The 20,421-nt window shown below is 39.1% G+C and overlaps 1 protein-coding gene across 18 annotated transcripts in view; it reads right to left on the bottom strand.

The window, feature by feature from the left end:
- Positions 1-20,421, bottom strand: part of CTBP1 (C-terminal binding protein 1) — a 234,963-nt gene that overhangs the window by 7,853 nt on the left and 206,689 nt on the right. For 15 of the 18 annotated variants that reach the window (XM_050710298.1, XM_050710296.1, XM_050710301.1 and 12 more), the window contains 5 exons: positions 19,824-19,968; positions 14,894-15,100; positions 8,768-8,982; positions 4,629-4,759; positions 2,296-2,423 (listed from right to left, as the gene is read on the bottom strand). In XM_050710298.1, the coding sequence (XP_050566255.1) occupies positions 2,296-2,423; positions 4,629-4,759; positions 8,768-8,982; positions 14,894-15,100; positions 19,824-19,968 (826 nt within the window). The remainder of the gene's footprint in view (positions 1-2,295; positions 2,424-4,628; positions 4,760-8,767; positions 8,983-14,893; positions 15,101-19,823; positions 19,969-20,421) is intronic. The other 3 variants (XM_050710297.1, XM_050710305.1, XM_050710300.1) reach the window with 1 other exon arrangement.

The raw sequence follows: 20,421 nt of genomic DNA, 5'->3' as shown, positions 1-20,421 counted from the left end.
TCACAGAATCTAGTTTATCTAGGGAACACTATCAAATAGTTCTGCCTCCATGAGCTGCACTTTATATTATTAGAACATCCCATATCTCCCATGCACAACCCAAAAGGGCTTCTTAGTCCAGTATTAGACAAGGTAAGGTAAATGCCCCATTATGAGTGTATTTCTACCATTTCCCTGATTAGAAATAATTTTCTAATTTTACTTGAAATACATAACCACTTAATCTTCTACCAAAATTACCCATAAATTTAAACAGTATCTTTCTTTTTTTGATGTTTACCCTTCTCAGATGTTTTTTGATTGCAGTCATCTCTTCCTCCCCATCCCACTCAGCCTTTATTTTGCTGTAAGGCATGCTCTACTGGTCTCCCCTTGCAAAATATTATTTATTTTAAACTTATTTCATAATGATATTTTCACTTGCCATGCTTGCCCTCTTATTTCTTCCATTATTGTTTTCAGCACTCCTCCTTATTTATTATTTTCATATTCAAGGATACTGGATCTTTGCTTCTTGTTTTTACTTTATACAGAACATCATTGACTTTTTTGGAACAGCAGAACAAGTTAGCATTTTTGTCTTCAGCATGCATTGATTTATTGTACACCTTTTTCCAATTAGTTTCTCTCTCAACACCCTTTCTCCTCTTTGTTCCCCTGTGGCGTTTGCACATTCAGCTTCATCCCACACTTCCTGTACCTTTCCTACATTTGTTTCACTGCAATTCATTGTCCTTCTCACCTCCCTAATGTTGGCCTTAGTTTGATCCTGCTACAAGCCATGTGCAAACACTGAAGCGATGACAGCTTCAATACAAATCAATGATTTAGATCGCTGATAGCACAATCTCAGACTTTAAGAAAATATAGGCCTGTCTTCCCAGGCACATACATTTGGGCTATTGCACAATATTTAACCTAAAACTAGCTCTGTATAGCTGACTCCTGTTTTCAGATCTTAGCCCATTAATGCTTATTTGCACATCAATCATCCCCCAAGTAGCTATGGTATGCTGGTTTATGCAATCTCTCCCAGAGCTATTTGGACACTTGTAATAGTTATACAACAGCTTCATGAATGTACTATTCGAGTTCTTCTGGAGGATAGGCACAAAGACTAATTCCAGGAAAAGGATGGTCAGGCTCTTCAGGTTACCTCTCAAATAGAGAGAAATAGGCCTGCAAAGAGCAATTCGGATCAGGAGCTTTAGAGGTGCCCTTAATCACCATCCAGAGAATCCTCTTCTTTCATTTCTATAAATGAAACCGAATCATATAGCCTCTCTAGGCACAAGATCCAGGACAGGCTACTGCTAGTGGTTTTTGTACAGCAGAGCAATGTGTTGGCACTGAACCATTCTCAAGGTGACACAGACAGCCCTTCACGTCTGTAGAGCATTCAGCCTGTATTGCCAAGGGGAAAACAGCAAAGTCCTACTAAAGAGAGAACATTAGTGCTTAATGAATCATTTTCCAGCATGAAAATACTCCCTTTTATTTTAGGCTAACAAGGGATTCAAACCAAAGCCAAATGGCTCAATCTTCTCATTTTATTTATTAGCAGTGCATGTTCAAGACATAACTGTTTTTTTCTTATGTGAACAGTTCACAATTACATGGCAGTTATACAACAAAGAGATTTTGTCCTTTAAAATGCTGGACTTCCTTAGCAATGTTTTAAAAAGAGGAACATCAAAAACAGAGTACCTACCAACTACCAAAAACTTTGTTTTGGTGTAAGAATGAGTTGTGACATAAGCCTTGCTTGGAGCAGCATGGAACTCTACATGTTTTATCTTCAAGTATTACAACCTTAAAGAAACTGAAATTTCAGACTGTCCTCTAAGACAAATTTAGATGAAATTTGGAAAATATAAAGAGAAAAGAATAATGGAAAAGAAACTGCTCATGACAAGTTTGAGGGGACATCTATGAAAACCTATGGAAGATGCCAGCAGTATCTGGATGACTTGCAGTAAAATCCATCACATGGCTAGTATTTACAAGCAACAAAAATAAAAAGTTTTTTTTTTCACAATTAAGCACACTTCTGTTATATGGAAAAAATGTTTCTTTTGCACTTCCTGCCTTTTCTTTGTACTTGCAATGATCATCCAAAATTATCTGCTCCAGTGCTGACAACAAACTTGGTATTTGCTGGTTTCTATGTCCCAAATACTAAAAGCATAAACAAAACCTGAGTATGGTTCTTTTCAGCATCTTTCATGACTGAAGAATGAAAATGTCTGTTAAGACGAAATACACAGTAAAGGAGATAATGAGGTGAGTTAGTACCTGTGATTGCCCTTCGGATCTCTCGTGCTGCTTCCTCCCGCATCTCAATTGAGGCTTGTTCACTATACCACGCTGCATGTGGGGTACAGATCAGGTTTGGTGCATCCTTCAAGGGGCCCTGACTAAAGCTAAATGAAAATTTAAAACAAGATCAAATGACAAAAAAATATTGGGGGTGTAGGGGAAGGAAAGGGGTGCAGGGGGAGATCCAGAGGGATTTGTATATACATTCAGATTAATTTCTACAACAGAAAAGAACTGCATTTGTATTCCTTGTTGGATTTATTTTAAATTCCATCAATTAATTTAATACACTATTCACAGTATAAATAAGTAGCAATCACCTCTCATTGACTCAAAGGGCAGAACCTATGTAAAGTAGCACTAGCAGAAATATCAGCTTCTGTCCAATGCGCTTATTGCTAACTACAGCCACTGCCATTCCAATACTCGTGCAGAAATGCATAAAGCAAGACCCAGATCAATTCAGGATGCCAATCTGTTTGTCCATCCATCGGTTTTACTTTTATTGCACTAACTTTGCTATCTCAAAGGTCTGACACTTAGTCATTAAAAAATAAATCTAACAATTATTTGCACGTTTATTAACGATACAAGCTTATCGATCAGCATCAACTTTTTGATAATTCATTTATTTGTTCTGTTATTTTAAACTATTTTTTTCATTCCTGTTCTGTATAGAAACTCCAAAGAAAGAAGGAAATTTACATGATGGATTGATTATCAGGGAAAGCAATGAATAAAGTGCTATCACAAAATCAGAGTAAAAAAAACCTGAAAATAGTGGAAACTTGCTCCTCCTACCTATTTTCAGTTTTAATAATCTTACAGTCAGCTGCAACAACTGTAGAACAAATATTTTAAGACATAAGTGTGTATTCAGAGTTGGTAGGAATTCATAAAAGTATAGATTACATTCGGAGTTTAATAAACGTCTGAATATTTGGCAAAACTCTTGAATAAAGAGGTGCATGCTGCGATCAGATAGACATGCAGCACTGAAGCCAAAGGAAATTGTGGCTGTAATCCTGCAACTGAATCTCTGCAGATGGCATCTCCATGCAGTAAATGGGGCTTCCTACAGGTGCAAAGGTCTGCTTGTGCAGATCGGAGATCTGAATTGTGAAGAATGTATACCGCTGAAAGTCTCTTGAGCTGTTAGACTCTGGCTTTGCACAGCACTACTGCATTGTAATGACCACATTTAGAAGTACATGAATGCAGGGTATGCATAAATAAAATTAAATATTTGTGATGTGGCATTGTGTCTCAGCAGATAATAAAAATTCTACCTAAAAGGACAGTGTTGCTATTTTTTTTATTGTTCTATTCTCCCTTGCAAGCTGATTCAAGAGAGACTGTCCTCTCTCCAGTCTTCACAACCTGCCCTCGGGTCTTGAATCTGTTCCTCTTCAAAAAACTACATGGATTGTTTCTGTTAAAATTAACATTTCTCCCTGCCCAGACTGAGCATCTGAAAAAGGCTTGTCACGTAAAAGCACTAAGCTAGTGCAGTCTATTCTCATAATTCAGAAGTCAGGCTCAAAATTCCAGGACATATCAACAAGGCTCGTTTCTGTTTAGCAGTGCTGGTATCAGAATACCAATGCCACTTTGGGAGTGGTACGTTTCTGCCCAAAACACTGGACATGCTCAGTGTCATTCAGAAAAGTAAGGCCAGTGCTACCAGCACTGCTAATGACAGCAGAGTTACTACTCTCTTGACAAAGAGAAAGGGTAAAAGAAAACCAAGCCTGAACTCTGACCACCTTTCTTTACTTCTTTTTTTTTTTTTTTTTTTCTAACCTCTGATGTTTATGGCCTTCTTGCAGAGGGAATCTGGACAGAAATTATGCTTTTTCCTCCAGAAAGGTGTCATAAAGTACTTGTTTCTCACACCAAAGCTCAACCCTTTACCTTCTAAAAGCCTGTTCAGACATCATCATTAGTTACCTCTGGAGTTTCATCAATGACAAAGGAACACTTCCTCTCAAAGCCAGGACACAAAGCCATGCCCAGCACTAGAACTTGTGTCCCTGACATTTCTACTGAATAAACCCATTGGATTTTGTATTTTATTTTAAAAAAGGCATTAATCTTGGATGTCATTTTTTCACTTCTGACCATATACACAAGCTCCATCTACTTTTGCATTAGTCCAGTGCTGCACAGATTCATGTTGCTTTACTAAGGAGTATTTAGCTACCAAATGAAGGGAAAACTCATTTACTTGTTGCTGTTGATCGTATCATGCACTACGACTTAAAAATAAGAAAGTGAACAAAATAAAAAGAAAAGAAAAGGAAAAGCACCTGAATGGTTCTGACTCATGTACATCTAAGGCTGCCCCTCGTATCCTTCCTTCCTTCAGGGCCTGTGCAAGTGCTTTTTCGTCTACTAACCCACCTCGAGCTGTGTTGACCAGGAAAGCCCCTTGTCTCATCTAGGGAAAGTTAAAAACAAGAATGATGAAATAAAAATAAATGAAATAAAATCGTTGTGGCATTATTTTTTTACTCAAAAGAAGCATCCAATACAACAAAGGCTATTCAGCTGATTTAACCTGTAACAGTTGTCTTCCCTTTCCATTGGAAAGTACCACAAAATGTGATGCTTCTAACATAAAATGCTATTTCACAGCATTTAATAACCTTGTTTCTTTTAAGTAGTGTCTTTTTATAGAAGCTTTGTTTCATATATTGTGCAGTAACATGATCAAAAGATACAACTGTGCATATGAAACGGACAGATCATTTTATGCCTTTTTATTCCACTGTGAAATTGCATGAGACAGAAACTACAGTACATTCTTAAACAAATTCATATTTTGTGGTTTTAAACTTTCACACAAATAAAAGCCTGTATGAATTTTTCAGAAAAATCAATGCTTTTGGATTTTCAAACACTTTTCCCTTTAGTTGCCAAAACACAGTAGACCTATGTTTTATTTATTGTTGTTACTTCAGCTTCCTCCTCCCCATAAGACTTTTGAAATAAAGGTCTAAAGAATTCTTACGTTATACAGTTAAAAGGCATGAAAATGAATTTGGTTGAGAATGCTGTGTGCCCAGGAGAGAAGCTGTGTTGTGCATTGTGCAGATTAGCATTGTAGATGACACTGTGTGGGGAGAGCTACAAGAATTTATACCACAATATATCCACAACATGAAAACAAAGTGGAAGTTTAAATAAGAGAGATGGTACGGAAAAAAAAAAATTCCCTACATCTTGCTTCCAGCCACCCTAATGCTTCATCTTTTACCAGTCATCTCATACACAGCTTCTGATCTCAGAAGCATTTCAATATATGAAGGTAAGCATATGAAGAGCAGGAACCATGATGAAGATGAATGATAAAAATCCCATTTTGAACTGACTCCATCTCTCACCATAAGAAGAAGAAAACTCCAACATTTTGACTACCACATCAATTACTTAAAGCCTACACAGCAAACTGAAGCTTATGTAAATGGCTCCTTTCTCTGAAAGGGATTCAAAATGCCAAATTCATGAACAACAAGGAGGTTTGGATGAAAGTCAGCTACAAGAATTTTTTTTACATGAGATCATTGGATATATTAAACAATTAACATGCATATGCTTGCAGTGAAGTTTGAAGAAAAAAAGAAAACATATTTTACTGGCCAACTCACTAGCTTTCATCTGTCCCTCCCTCTCCCCATTTGCAGAGACTTGGGCTTACAGGAGAACATTTATTGGTCTGTATAGCAAAACCAAAGTCCATTTACAGTGGAATTAAGGGATACTTTAGTTTTATCCAATTAACTTGGGAATTTGAGCTGTGAGGAAATGGTGGCATGACCTTAAGTTGGTCTTGCAACAATAAGGCGTTCTTGACGGGAGCCATCACTGCATCTCCACTCAGTAAGAAAGCTGTGAGAACTAGATTAAATCTAGCACAGGAGGGCTCACCCAAGCAGCAATCACACTTGTTACACAGGCGTGCCACGTAGGCTCGTGGGAGCTTATACTGGCTTCCTATTTCTGTGTTCTTGGAAATGGAAGAGTAATTTTGAGGTTTAAGTACAGCCTAGTGCATTCATATGCGCTTTGAAGAACTTGAAAATTTTCATCAGTGAACCCTGTTAAAATCTTCTGTCCATCCATAATAACCTTAAGTTTTCATCTTCAGGATTATTTACAAAACTCTAAAGCTAGTACTAAGACAAGCCCAAATCAAACAAAACATGGACACATAAATGCATTCTAGTGGGAATGAATTACGTGACTCATGACAAACCAGAAGGGTGGATGCAGCTGGAGGTGACCCTTTACAATGGGTGGAAGCTTGAAAGAGAATGTCACAGCTAGAACTGCTGACAGCTGTTAGTGTTCACCTGCATTAAACCTGCAGAGCTGCTTTAAAAGTGTATTGTGTTTAATTGCAGCATCATCTTCTCCAATTTGTAGAACTGAAACGATCTCAGTTTCTTTTAAGAGCACTTGATTACCACGGGTTCAAAAACACAAGCTTGAAACACTTCTCTGAGCTGCTCTGGAACTACAAGGCCAAGCGTGACGGCTAGGCAGAATGCTGACTAATTAAAGGGAAAGGCCACTGAAAGAGAAGACTGGCACCAAATTTTCAAAGACATTTTAAGGCTATGTGATTTCAGATTCTAAACAAAATTCAGGGCAGGACTTTAGGGAAATGAGTTTACCTGGTCTAGGGGCAGGTGTCCCTGCCCAAGGCAGGAGGGTTGGAATTACATGATCTTTAAGGTCCTTTCCAACCCAAATATTCTGTGAGATGCATCATACTTCTCCACACTTTGTTTAAAACCTGGTTATTACATGAACATGCAATACTGGGTAAAAATGGCATGCGATGCGCTCTAAAAATTTCAGAGCAACTCTAGCATCTGACAGCCTCAGAAAGCTGTTCTGCTCTTTTCAACAGATATTCAGAAGATCTGGTCTACACAAACCAAGCAGTCAAGAATGATCTGAGGTAGTCAGGTTTTCTGGTTTTCAGAGCTGGGTAACATTCACATCAGCTGTTACAAAATAGAGTGCTTCATCCAAACTTTTACCCAAAGCAAAAACTAACACTTTAACCTAAGCTTCTAAATAAAGGACAACAAGTAGCAAGATAAATGCTTATGATATCCTTCCCAGTACAGGTTGTATTATATGCATTTCATTTCAGATGGTATCACTCACTTTTAACCTCTTTTGTTTGCTTCTCTGATTAATGCACTAAGCACTCTCCAGAGCTGATCCCATTTATCCACCTCTGCTTAAGAACTTGCTGTGATAGACTGGCCCAAGTTTCATGGCCCACTACAGTGACTACTGCTAAGCCTCTAAATCGTGCTGCTGAATTCAGTGCAGTTGTGTTTGGGTTCAGATGTCTGGACATCTAATCATAGAAAAAATATATATCGCAATGTATCAGCAGAGAAGGAAAGAGAATCTTCAGGGCAGGGTGACAGAGCTCAGTTATCTGAGTGATCTGCATTTTAAATTTCTGAATTTTTGAAGTTTTAAAACCCAAACCCTGATTTTACATTGGGATGGGTCTACAACATCCCTGAACTCTCAAATCAAGATGTGATATCATCAGATGCGTGTAACACATTCAGTATTTGCTTCAGTTCTCCTAACGTTCAAGTGCAGTAGGTTCAAACTATTTCTCCGAAACCAAGCAATGATTTTACTGCAAAAGAGTGCAACTGTCACTGTAACCAACACATGCATATACTACATGTATAATGAACATAAAAATAAAAAATCAGTTACTATATCATTAGGATTTCTTTCCTGCACACTATCTACATCTTTAAATCTATGCTTTATTTCCTACTGTTACCTACGCTGAGGCTGGAGTTAGAACCTAGAGATTTAATAAAAAGCTTACTGTTGAATTAGCCCGCAGTGGAGCAGTTTCTACACGCCTATATTCTGAAGTGATTTTAATATTACCTAAAGCTTTAGGGAGAGTTTGGTACTAATTCAAATAGGCCTGATTTTCCCAAATAATGCGATGCTGGAAATGTGATCGACCCGGGAAGCGCTCTGCAAGCCTGGGCACTGAGCACAGGGGGGCGGCATTTAGTCACAATCCCTCCGTTATGCCTGACCATCCCAACCGAGGGAGTGAGACAGAAATGCTACCTGCAAGTCTAGGTAAAGGAGGTAGCTACCAGAAGACAGAGGAAAAAAGTGCATAAACGCAACTTAATTAAATCCGAGCAACATGGAGAAGAGCACATTATTTCCACAAGTGCAATGTTACTGAGGAAAACAGACAAGAAAAGCAACGATACATAAGGCACCAGCTATTTCCTAGTCAGTTATAAACCTGCTTAATCTCAACGCAGGAAAAGGGAAACTGCTTTCAAATGAGAATCTGCACGTTTACATAAAGCAACTCTGTACAGTGTGAGCCACCGTCACCTGTGCGGAGGGCACGCACAGAGATTATTACCTGCTTTATAGTGAAGTCATTAATAAGATGATGATTGTGTTCGTTCAAGTTGCAGTGCAGGGTAACACAGTCACTGTGGAACAGCAGGTCCTGCAAAGTGCTCACCCGCTGCAGTCCCAGAGCACGCTCCATGCCATCTGAGAGGTATGGGTCATAAAAAATCACACTGAAGCCAAAGGCTTTGGCACGTAGTGCTACTGCTTGCCCAACACGCCCTGGAACAAGAAAAGATGGAATGAGAACAGATGTGAAGCAGCTGGTGTAAAGCACCCTCCTCCTTCCCACTGCAAACGCTTCCATCAAGTGATACCATTTTGTACAGCAACTGGAAGGGGATAAAAAAGAGGCGCCTCCCATCCCACTCGAAATCCTCGTTTAGATGAGTAACGTTACATCGGGACTGCCTCACACAGCCTTGCTTGAAACAATGCACGTCTGCACCTTTTGCAACCGGGGATGTGAAATGCCAGAAGATGCCATGTAATCTGCACTAATCTGTGTAATACAAGGGCCTGCCTGCTGGGCCTGTTTATGGTAAAACACTACTGCTTGCGAACACATCCTGCCAAGGACTTATTCTTACCCATGACGGACCAGCTGGCTTTAATAAAAAGCTATAAAATTAATCCTCAAAAATGGATGCAATAAAAGATAATTTGTTTAATCTGAAGCTCAGTGATTCTCAGCACACAGGATCTCCTTTCTGCACTGGTATTTTCTTTCATTTTGAGTAACATCCTTTCAGCACTAAAATGCCTGTAAGAATCCTGTCATTTGAAGCTTTTAAAAATTCTGTACCCATTTACTTAAATCATAAATAAATACAGTCCATCACATGGCACCTAGTTAAGAAGAGTGCAGTACCATTCATCATTCACAATGCCCTTAGCTTTTCCCTGTTCATCTTTCCTTACTGTCGTATTATTTGAGAGAACTCGTGTTTGAAATTGCTTTTTGGGCATGACTCCATGGAGATGTGCATCAGGAGGTGTGTATTTCCCTTTGAAACACTACCAGTAAAACACAGAAAACGAGCAAGTATATTCACTGAGTAAGGATATTTTGAAGAATGAGAATGAAAATTCTTCAGTTTAGAAGACTACACACTAGTTATTCACAGTAAGGTATTACAAATATTAGATAAAGACATTTCAAGAGTATCAGTCACTAGATAGACCATAATAATCACGTCTCATTTAAAAAAAAAGAAAGTCAACGAGTTTTCTTTTGTAACATCTGAGCTTGCTCAAAAAAAGAACCTAATTAACACAGGGAAATCCTGTATCTTTCCAATTGTGCTTGAAGAGATTTCCCTCTGCTTTTCAGTTTCTCTTTCAATAAACTTAAGAAGCCACAGGAAGAAAGGGTTTTTGTTGATCATTTAACCTGAACACAGTTGTTCTGCAGTGCTTAGGAACAGATGTGCTTGGAATATTAAACAGCGTGTCAATCTGATGGGGGCTGTCTGCTTTTCTTTGGGGACACCAACTTAAAATGCTCTTCAAGATATTTTATTTCAATACCTGCGTACATGTTATTTGTTTGCTTTTCAAGCTGTTTTTTAAAAACATTAGTAAGACTATTTTCAGCACAAACACTATTATTTTCAAATTTTGGCATGTTCACAGCTCAGGAAATCAGTCACACAACTGTAAACAATCTTTTTTTTTTTAAAGCTAGCAGATCGCTTTTACTCTAGCTCCATTCATTTTCACATGCGACGTTCTGTCATCTGTTCTTTTTCACACTCTTTACAACATTAATACCTGAGGGGATTCATGGCAGAGAAATCTCTTACAACAGCTTCTCCATTTAAAACTACACTTTCCATTCATTGCAGCCTGGCCAATATACTAAAAACACTCTTAAATGTGCTCAGTTTCCTTTTGAAACACTCAGGAATCACATGGCGAGCATCGTCATATTACAAATACTTTATGTGATAAAATCCTCCATAAATGACAATTCATATTTAGTCACAGTCCTTACACAAACAGACAGTTGGACATTTGCAATTTGCCAATTCCTTGTCGACTGCAGTCAACTGCAAGCCTCTGAGTTTTCTTCCTGCTCTGAAAGCCTTCCATTACACATACGACTCTTCTGGGCACAAGGGGTGGCTAAAAACCTTCCTCAGCACTGCAAGGAACATAGCCTCTTACACCAGTTCAAAAAGCATCCCACCTTCGAGGCAACTTTACCTTAAGAGCATATGTAACTGCTATCAATATTCAGGAGACTCGGGTGCTTCCAAGGAGAGGTAAATTCAGAAATACAAAATATTAAGTAAACTTCTTGGTCTGTGGTAACGGAAGGACACACAAAATGCACTCTCCATACAATTCCAAGAGAGGAAAAAGCGACCCAAGCCTATTTCAGACATTAAGAGATTTATATAAAGCTCTCGCAAAGCCCATTCTTCACTCCAGTCAAACCAGCAGTGTGAAGAGAGACACACGAAGAACTCCTCAGTCTCCTGTTAGTCGGACTCGGCGACTTCCCCCCAGTGTCCTAGTTTGCAGGGTCTCTGATCCTGACCTTGACACCAGCCTGATCTGAGCTCGACAATTATAGGAGCTGCAGTCAGCAATGATCCCTACCCAGCCCCTGGGCAAAGAGCCTGCATCTATGCTGGTATTACGAAGTGTTATTAAATGCCCTTGGTACCATGGAAGTGTTGATGAGGTGCCTGTAGACTTCCAAGGAAATAAGAAGTGCTCACACTTAGCAGCTCTTTGCAACAGCTATGGGGAATCTGGGCAATTTTTAATCCCTCCTGGAGATCTCTGATACATGGCTTGCTTCGTGGAGCGTGCTTTTTTGTTGTATTTCCTGGTGAGCACATTAGATGAGCTAGTAGGACTGCTAGGGGTGCCACTTTTATTGCGTGGCAATGCCACCCAACTCAAAGCTCACTGTCTGATGCGCTGATCGGTGCCTTGGCCAGCATCTAGTCAGGATGTGGAACCAGTGAGACAACACAGCAGGTGAGGAAAGACAAACTGAGTGATGAACGCTGATTATGATGCACTGTCAAATGGATCTGGAAGAATTTCACCTCTTCTGAGCGAGGAAATGCATTAGCTATTAGTCACCAGCATTTGTAACTGGGAAGGAAGAGGAAGGGAGTGTGATTTCACAGCCTTCGCTGTTGCAAAATCATTACAGCAGAACCAGCTCCAGCTATCTACTCATCCAAGTACTTACATACTGCTGCTCATAAATATTCTTGAAAAAAAAAATCTAAAAAACACACAGCAGAAATCCCCACAACCTAACTGCCTAGATAAAAGGTGAAAAGGTAGCATTTTTTTCAGTGCAGGGCTTCCTATCCAGGCTTGCAAAGCTTGTGACGCATCGCTTGAAATATAGGACACTGGGTAGCAATAAAGACTAAAAGTGACAAAGACAGCTGTTTAATGATGTGATATTATTATTTATGTAAGGCTCAAAGAATCACACACTTCAGAAAGACAGAAAGAAACACAGGCTCTGCCCTGAGGAGCCCAGAGGCTAACCAAACAACGGAACAATGACGGATGGTATCCAACAAGCACATGAAGGGGGCATTATGCTGTTGAGTCTTTGCTTATCTCCAATACAAGCAGAGGATGAGAGATGGGGTTAACTTTAAAGGAGGAGCACTGAGTAATAGGATTAAGCAGGATAGACCAAGTGTCAAAGCAGGAACATGCATGAGAGGAGGCAAAGAAAAGAGAGTGGGTGATGGAAAGAAAAAGGCAAGTGAGTCATGAAACTTGGCTAGACCAGTGGATAAGGAAGTGAGTAGCTGGAGCTCTGGAGCGAATGACATAGTCGTTCCCTAGCGCAGAGATAGGCAAGAGCTGGGATGCTTATCTTCGGCTAAAAATAAAAATAAAAATTACAAAAAATGCCCAGGAACAGATGTGAAGGTCTGGACCTAGGTGCTGCAGCAGCAAAGTGATGCAGTTTATGCAACCCACTGCTGAAGAAAGTTTAAGACAAGAAGATCACCAAATAGCTGGGGCTGAGATAAGGGATGATCTCAGAAGCTTGTACAAGAAAGGACAGAAATGATGACACTACACAAAGCTGGAGGAAAGAAGCAGGACTTAGGAACAAAAGATGAGAACAGTTCTGCATGTGCTACATTCACTTCATAGCCTCTTAGTGGTTCAGCTGCTCTGATGCTGACACATCCTAATAAGACAATTACAAATTGAGGCAAAACTACAGATGTGGGAAGAGGCCACTAGTAGAGAAACATAACCTAAGGGCAACAGTCTGTTGAACATGGTTGTAAATACACATTTTAGATTAAAACTGGAGATAGCTACCCTCTTGTAGTGGAAGGGAGTATGTCACAGTCTAAGCATCTCAAGTGCCCAAAATGCTAAATCTAGCATAGCTGTATTTCCACATCTTCGAAGATTATGCTTCTAAGACTTCTTCATAAATACATGTCTATATAGGAGTTTGTTAGAACAGGAGCTCAGTCACAACACTGTGCATATTCATATACATGCGCAAAACCAAGCAGTGTACGTGTTCAAACTTTAAAACATTCACTTTAAAAGCTGTGAATATTTCATTGAAGGAAAAGAAATAGGAACAATCAAAGACTACAGAAAATTGTTGGTTAATAACTGCAACAGAAGTGTACCTTTAAAATCAGAATTTACTAGCCTTTTACTATACCATGCACACAAAAGGCATCTTTAAAAAAAAAAAGAAGCAGAAACAAAACAAAAGCGAAAAAAAAAAAAACCTTAGCACCTCATGCAGCATTACATACATACTGGCAATCTGATTATCCAAATTGTTTCTCTATACTTTCCAATCATTCGCAACAAAAACAGCACACAGAAAACTCATTTAAGAAATTCAGTAATAAATGAAGGCTTTTTTCTCAGCTCAGCCTGGAATTAAAGCGTAACACAATAAACACAATGCCAACAGGACAGATGTCTCCAGCAAATTAGCACATAGCATGTAAGCGAAGACTTAAGGTTCAAAAACTTGATGCGTATTTCCATTTTTAAAACACTGCAGGTGATTTGTCTATTATTTATGTACAGATGCTGTGACTGCGAGTGCGATAATCATGTTTAAATGAGGTGCATTAATACACGGGTATAGATTTGAGAAAGCAACTTCATGACTAACTCCTTGAAAGTCACATTTTAAAGGCAGTTCTTTAAGTGTGAAAACGCTTTCTATTGCCTTGTGTACTCGTTCAAACAAGTGGTATGTAACGCCAAGCATTTTCAGATTCCAAAAAGTAAGAGTTCGTGGCTTGAGATATCTGACAGCAATGTGTAACTGGAACAGTCATTAAAGTATGATGCCCTGTTGTCAAAATCGTATTATTAATTCCTGCAGATGAATACCATGGCAATTACATCCACAGTCCATCAGATCTTTGATAAGACAAGCACATGACTGAATAATTTTTATATAGAAACTGACTTGCTTGTTTTTCTTCTCTGCGTCTGTAACAGACAGCAATTAATTCATCTCAAGCAAGCTTGTCCATCTGTTAGATGCCGAAACACATTTAGGGACATTCAGAGAGGTAAGTAGGTGATTTTATTAGGTCTGGAAGCATTTCAAACTTTCTTGTATTTATTTTTCCTCTCATTTGAGCTGAAATACAGATTCAGATGCAGCCCAACCAAATGCAAGAAATAACTGCTCTGCAGGCTGTTACTGCAGCAAGCACTTTTCAGACACATTAAAAACAGCAAAAGAAAAACAGTACAAACAGAACCAGGTATGACAACAGACGATGAATACAACAAATACATGTGACAAGGGGTTGGAGTAGCAGAATCCTTGTCCTGGAAAAGGGAAGCGATGGAGTCTTACAAGCAGCATGCCTGACACCACCAAAAAGATGTCCAGAAGCTCAAAGAACTGAGGAATATCAACAGCAAAAATTGCAAAAATAGTTGTCTGAGGGAAATGATGATGCCTATAGGGAAAACATTTGAGATATATAAACACCAGGAACGAAGTGGTATTATACAGAATGCTTGGCATGGAAAGGAGCGAACTAGTGTTGTTTTAACAGCTCAAATCCTCATAATTTTTTTAAAGCAATGGGAGGCGAGGAGTATTAAACCACCTCAGCAGCCAACATACCTAATCCAATAATGCCCAAGGTCTCCCCTCTGATCCTGGCAGCTCCAGAAGCCACTTCCCGAATCTGTTCGACGCTTTGTACTCTCGTGCCTTCTCGCAGAGCCTGGTGAAGCCAGGTGGTTCGTCTGTACAGGTTCAGAATGTGGCACATGGTAGAATCCGCCGTCTCTTCTACTGAGGCAGCTGGCACATTACACACTGCAATCCCTGCAAAGAATGGGTGGAAAGGATACCAAGTTGCCAAATATTTCTTACTTCTTCCTATTTGATGGCCATTCAGGAGCATGATGTTTAAACTTACAGGTATTCATATACCAAGTTTCTGACTGCAACGACTGACGCAATACATGACAAACCAGTTCGTAAATACTTGTAAAGGTTTTATTCTGATTTTTTTTTAAACTTTTGTTTTTCCAAACTAAGGCAAACAGCAAACAGACTACTGAAACCACAGAAGTATATGAGATGTCAGGCAGCTTAGTAACCAAGCTGATGTCTTAGTAAGCATTTTACATGCACACTGGGCTACGTGCTTTGAATAGCAGAAAGAAATATGCCTTTCTCTCCGCACAAAGCCAGTAAGGTTGAAGATCATTGTTTACATTTCATTGTGTGAGCTACTTTGCACTACCGAGCAGATACCCTCCCAAAAGCTATCTATACATTATAAAAAAGATTAATTTAAAATGAAAGCAACTCTTACAAACCTTCATGGTATACCTATTATTTCCAGTACATATATGGGTAGTAACAACACAGGGAGGAACGATCTGTTTCTTGTTGCACATGGGTTTGTGCAGTTGCTACAAACAGAATCCAAGTCCTTCCCTGGTCCTTCAAATTAAAGAGAGAACCCATCTAAATATCAATACAGAAATACAAAATCTGCTTCTGCATGGTATGGAAAGATAATGCAAAAGTTCAGCTATTAGGAAACGGACTTAATGGTTGAGAAAGGTGTAAGATCAAGAAACGAAAAGACCATTACAGATTTCCACAGACAGCTGTGGAAAGTGGACTGATCCAAGACTCACGATATTCCATTTTTACTTCAAAAAACAGCTCAGGCAGCCAGCAAATGTAATTGCTTGTCAGTCACCCCATTCTGTTTCTCTTGGATAAGCATGTACTTCCAGTACACGTACGGCAGTGAAGCAAAACGTTTACTTGAAAAAGTTTGTGTCCTTTCTTTTTACTACATTCTCCCTGTAATCATCAACTCCCACTAATTTTTCGCTCTCAATCCTGCTGACTGAGATCACAAACAGCATACAGTATAATTTCATGGTGGAGAAAAAAGTGTTTTGTGTACTAAAAAAACACCCTAATACTGTTTTCACTGTCTAGTTATTTAGGTTTTACATAAATAAGTATTCAGTGAGTCCTCAGCTAACACCAGTATATCTTGTGAAGCAAGGAAGAAAACCCAACATGCTCTTCCATGAGAGTAATAACAATAATCTGACAAATAATAAGCTTATACCGAATTTATCTATGTTTTCCATTCAAATGCCTTCCTTCTTTCTACAGCCAACAGAAGGAAGCTGCAGACCTATTTTTCTTCTCTCTGCTGAGTCACTGCTCTATAGACTTACACAAAGATAAAATAGCATCATTTGCTGGATTATTAATCTTGGCAGTCTGCTAACATCAATGGCAGTATGAAACTCATGGTATTTTAAAAATGAAAAAAGAGCACGAATGGGAGAAAAAGTACAAGACTGAAACATAAAATCCCTTCAAGTGCATCACATTAAACAGCTGCATTTGTTTATACAAAAGGTCTTTTTCATGGAGCAAAAATGCAGGTTTTAGATGGCAAAACAAATTCAATAAGCATGTCTCCTAATGGCTGGCATCAACAAAAAAAAAAATGGTTTAAAAGAACCTTAAGTTATATTACATATATGGGAAGCTAAGGAATTCAACTCGCCTTACACCTTCCTCCCTGTAAAAGGTTTCCCCTTTTAGGGCAAAGTGCGAAGTAATTTCTCTCCTAAGTTGTACAAATTTCTTATTCTCTATTTTCCCCCACCTTTAAAAACAGCTAATTTATAAAAGGCAAAGGCATGGTAAACCACAACAAGCAGCTGGATAGAGACAATGATATGAAGAGACATTTCACATAGGAAAAGATAACGCACTCTTCTCGTATCTAACTGCTTTTGTGCTCCTTTACCTTTCCCCTTTTCCCCCTGCTTTCAGTGATTTTGTGCACAAGTTCAATGGTGAAAAACTCAGGAGTCATAGAATGGCCTGGGTTGAAAAGAACCTTAAAGATCATCTAGTTTCAACCCCCCTGCTCTGGGCAGGGTTGCCAACCACTAGAGCAGGCTGCCCAGAGCCGCATCCAGCCTGGCCTTGAATGCCTCCAGGACTCTCTGGGTAACCTGTTCCAGTGCCTCACCACCCTCTGGGTGAAAAACTTTCTCCTAATATCTAACCTAAATCTCCCCTGTCTTAGTTTAAAACCATTTCCCCTTGTCCTATCACTATCAACACATGTAAACAGTCAACTGGTGTTACCCTTCACTCCCATTTCACTTGCAGTTACAACTCAAACATGTTTTCTAGTCAACAATTAATAAACTGAAGAAAAAAAATACCAGATCTTCAAGCTTTTATTCAAGAAACATCTGTTTGCATCCATTTCAAGAAGAGTAAAAGCACTAACATGAAAATAACACAATGGAAAAAACTGGTAACAACTCCACCAGTAAGCTCCCTGAAAATTACTCGAAAAGTTACTATGAAATTTCAGGAAAATGTTGTACTTTAAGGTCTAACTTTGTATTATATTTCAAGACTGAATCAAAGCCTTTTTCAAAGAGCAATTAACTCACAGGTTATCTCCTTGAGATGCATATTCAAGGAATGGAAAGAGATTTGTCCCAGTAGCGATGCATTAGTATCTAATTCCAACTATTTTGCCCTAACTACTAGGAGAGATTTTACATTGTAAGCCTTCCAGCATTTAGCAGCTTTTGAAAGAGTGGACAATTCTATTTTGTAAATACTGGAATGTACAAACAGGATGGGTCCTCACTGCGTAACTCAGCCTAATCACAATGTGATTCTATGAAGGATTAGGCATGCGGCGTTTACCATGCCATAGGAATGAGAATGTCCCAAGTCTGCTATAATGTGGCTTGAATCACAGAATCATAAAGGTTGGAAAAGCCCTCCAAGATCATCTGGTTCAACCATCCCCCCACTACCACTGTCACTCACTAACCCATGTCCCCAAGCACCACATCCAACCTTTCCTTGAACACCCCCAGGGACGGTGACGCCACCACCTCCCTGGGCAACCCGTCCCAATGCCTGACTGCTCTTTCTGAGAAATGTCTCCTCATTTCCAACCTGAACCTCCCCTGGCACAACTTGAGGCCATTCCCTCTAGTCCTATCACTAGTTACCTGTGAGAAGAGGCCGAACCTCAGCTCCCCACACCTTCCTTTCAGGTAGCTGTGGAGAGCTATAACATCTCCCCTGAGTCTTGCATTTGAATTGTAAGCCTGAGTTACCATCCAGCATGGAGACCTGCCCAAACAACCAACAAACCTGTGAATATTTTCCTCTCATCAGGGATTCTCTACACAAATCAGACTCATGATGGCTCTGGGGTTTTGGATCTATACCTAGGTTTTGGGGCTTTGGATCCAGGATTTTACCCCAGGGCAATCTCTACGTACATAATATGGTTTCTGGGGCTCACAAGTCAGGTACCAAACTTTGGCACTACTTGAGTAAGTAGGAACACAGCCTTGTGCATGCCTTCAGATCTACCTGTTCTTTATAGAAACTCATGAAAAAGTTCTTAGCCTCTGCCTGCTGTGCAAACTACACAGCCATTAGACACTGGTGATTATTTTACTTTCTTTTACTGATAAGCAGACCCACAGTACACCTCCCCACTACATCAGTGGGGCTATCATTAGGACTAAGCACTGTCACACTTATTTGTTTCCAAGATCTTCATAATGGGAAACATATTTATTATTGAAATATGTTAGATTAGATATTTGAAAGAAATTCTTTATTCTGAGGGTGGTGAGGCACTGGCACAGGTTGCCCAGAGAAGCTGTGGGCGCCCCATCCCTGGAGGTGCTCAAGGCCAGGCTGGATGGGGCTTTGGGCAACCTGGGCTGGTGGGAGGTGTCCCTGCCCATGGCAGGGGGCTGGAATTAGATGTTCTTAAAGATTCCTTCCAACCCAAACCATTCTGTGATTCTATGATACTTGATAATTTCAACCTACTTAGAAAAGAAACAAAGAAAATGTATACATCGATTTCCAGTGGTACAGTTTTACCTGTAGATTATAGGTAACAGATGGGTTATCCTAAAGTAAGCAAAGTATAAATCAGACTTTTTTTTTTTAAGCAGTGAAACACTAAGCAGTATCTCTTCACAGTTCCAGTATCTAAATTTATTCTGAAGCTATAACAACTGATTCTCCTATAAAATCGATATTTCTACTTTATGGAGTGCTTTAGTACTAAATCTCATGCATCATAAATAAGTCCCAGACAGTTGATAATGATCTCATTTTTTATTCAAACAGTAGTAGTTTTCCATGCCGATGGAATTATATTTTGTGATTGGATTACAGTAGGCAGTAGTTAAAAAACGCAATTGGGGTAAAAAAAGACAGAAAAAAAGAAAAAGAGGAAAAATTATGGCCTTACTACTTGGATTTATCTTGAACAGACAGATTGTCATCCCGTCACAAAGCTATTAATATTATCACTTAATTAACTAATGCTAATATCTCCATAATGATTTTTAAACACTTTGATGAGAAAATTATACAGCTTACATACTATGTTAGTATAAATTATACAGAAAACATTAATGCAAAGACTTAGATGCTATCAGATTTCTGGAGGCAAGTATAAGATGTAAAACAATGTCTTTAATAGTCATACCTAAATCTCCAGCAGATTTGATGTCAATATTATCAAAACCGCTGCCAATTCGGACAATTATTCGAAGTGCTTTAAATTTCTCCAGGTCTTCTCGTGTTAAAGTGATAGTGTGATACATCAGTGCACCCACTGCTTCATTTAGTACCTACAAGTAAAATGGAAGAAAAAATACTTATTTTTTTTTTTCTTTCACAGTATCTCAGCCTAATCAACTATACAAATTTTCAGGTATAAAAGACTTTAAAAGCATTAAACCCAGATCTTTTTTTTTTAAAGGTGATTTGCCCAAGTATGTTCCAGCCTCTTGTTAGACTTCTTTTTTCCATTTGATATGTCGGTCCCAGCATGATGAGACTAGTTTTAGGAAGAGCGAAGTGACCTGTATTTGTGTTCTTATTAAGAAGGGAAGATGTTCTTATTTCACAGGAGATACTTTGCAATATTGGACCCTAAATACAAGAATTACCAGACTGCATCTACATATGCATCCTGAAAACACACGGGAGCAAGCACTCAATTTAAACAGCAAGCATTTTTATGCTTAGGCAGCTGACATTCAGTTTTGAGTGGAGTAACAGGACAATCTCTTCCCCACACA

The sequence above is a fragment of the Cygnus atratus genome, chromosome 4 (genome assembly GCF_013377495.2).
Source record: "Cygnus atratus isolate AKBS03 ecotype Queensland, Australia chromosome 4, CAtr_DNAZoo_HiC_assembly, whole genome shotgun sequence".
Lineage (NCBI taxonomy): Eukaryota > Metazoa > Chordata > Aves > Anseriformes > Anatidae > Cygnus > Cygnus atratus.
Note: the sequence above shows the minus strand (reverse complement) of the source record. Positions and strands in the feature narration are given on the sequence as shown.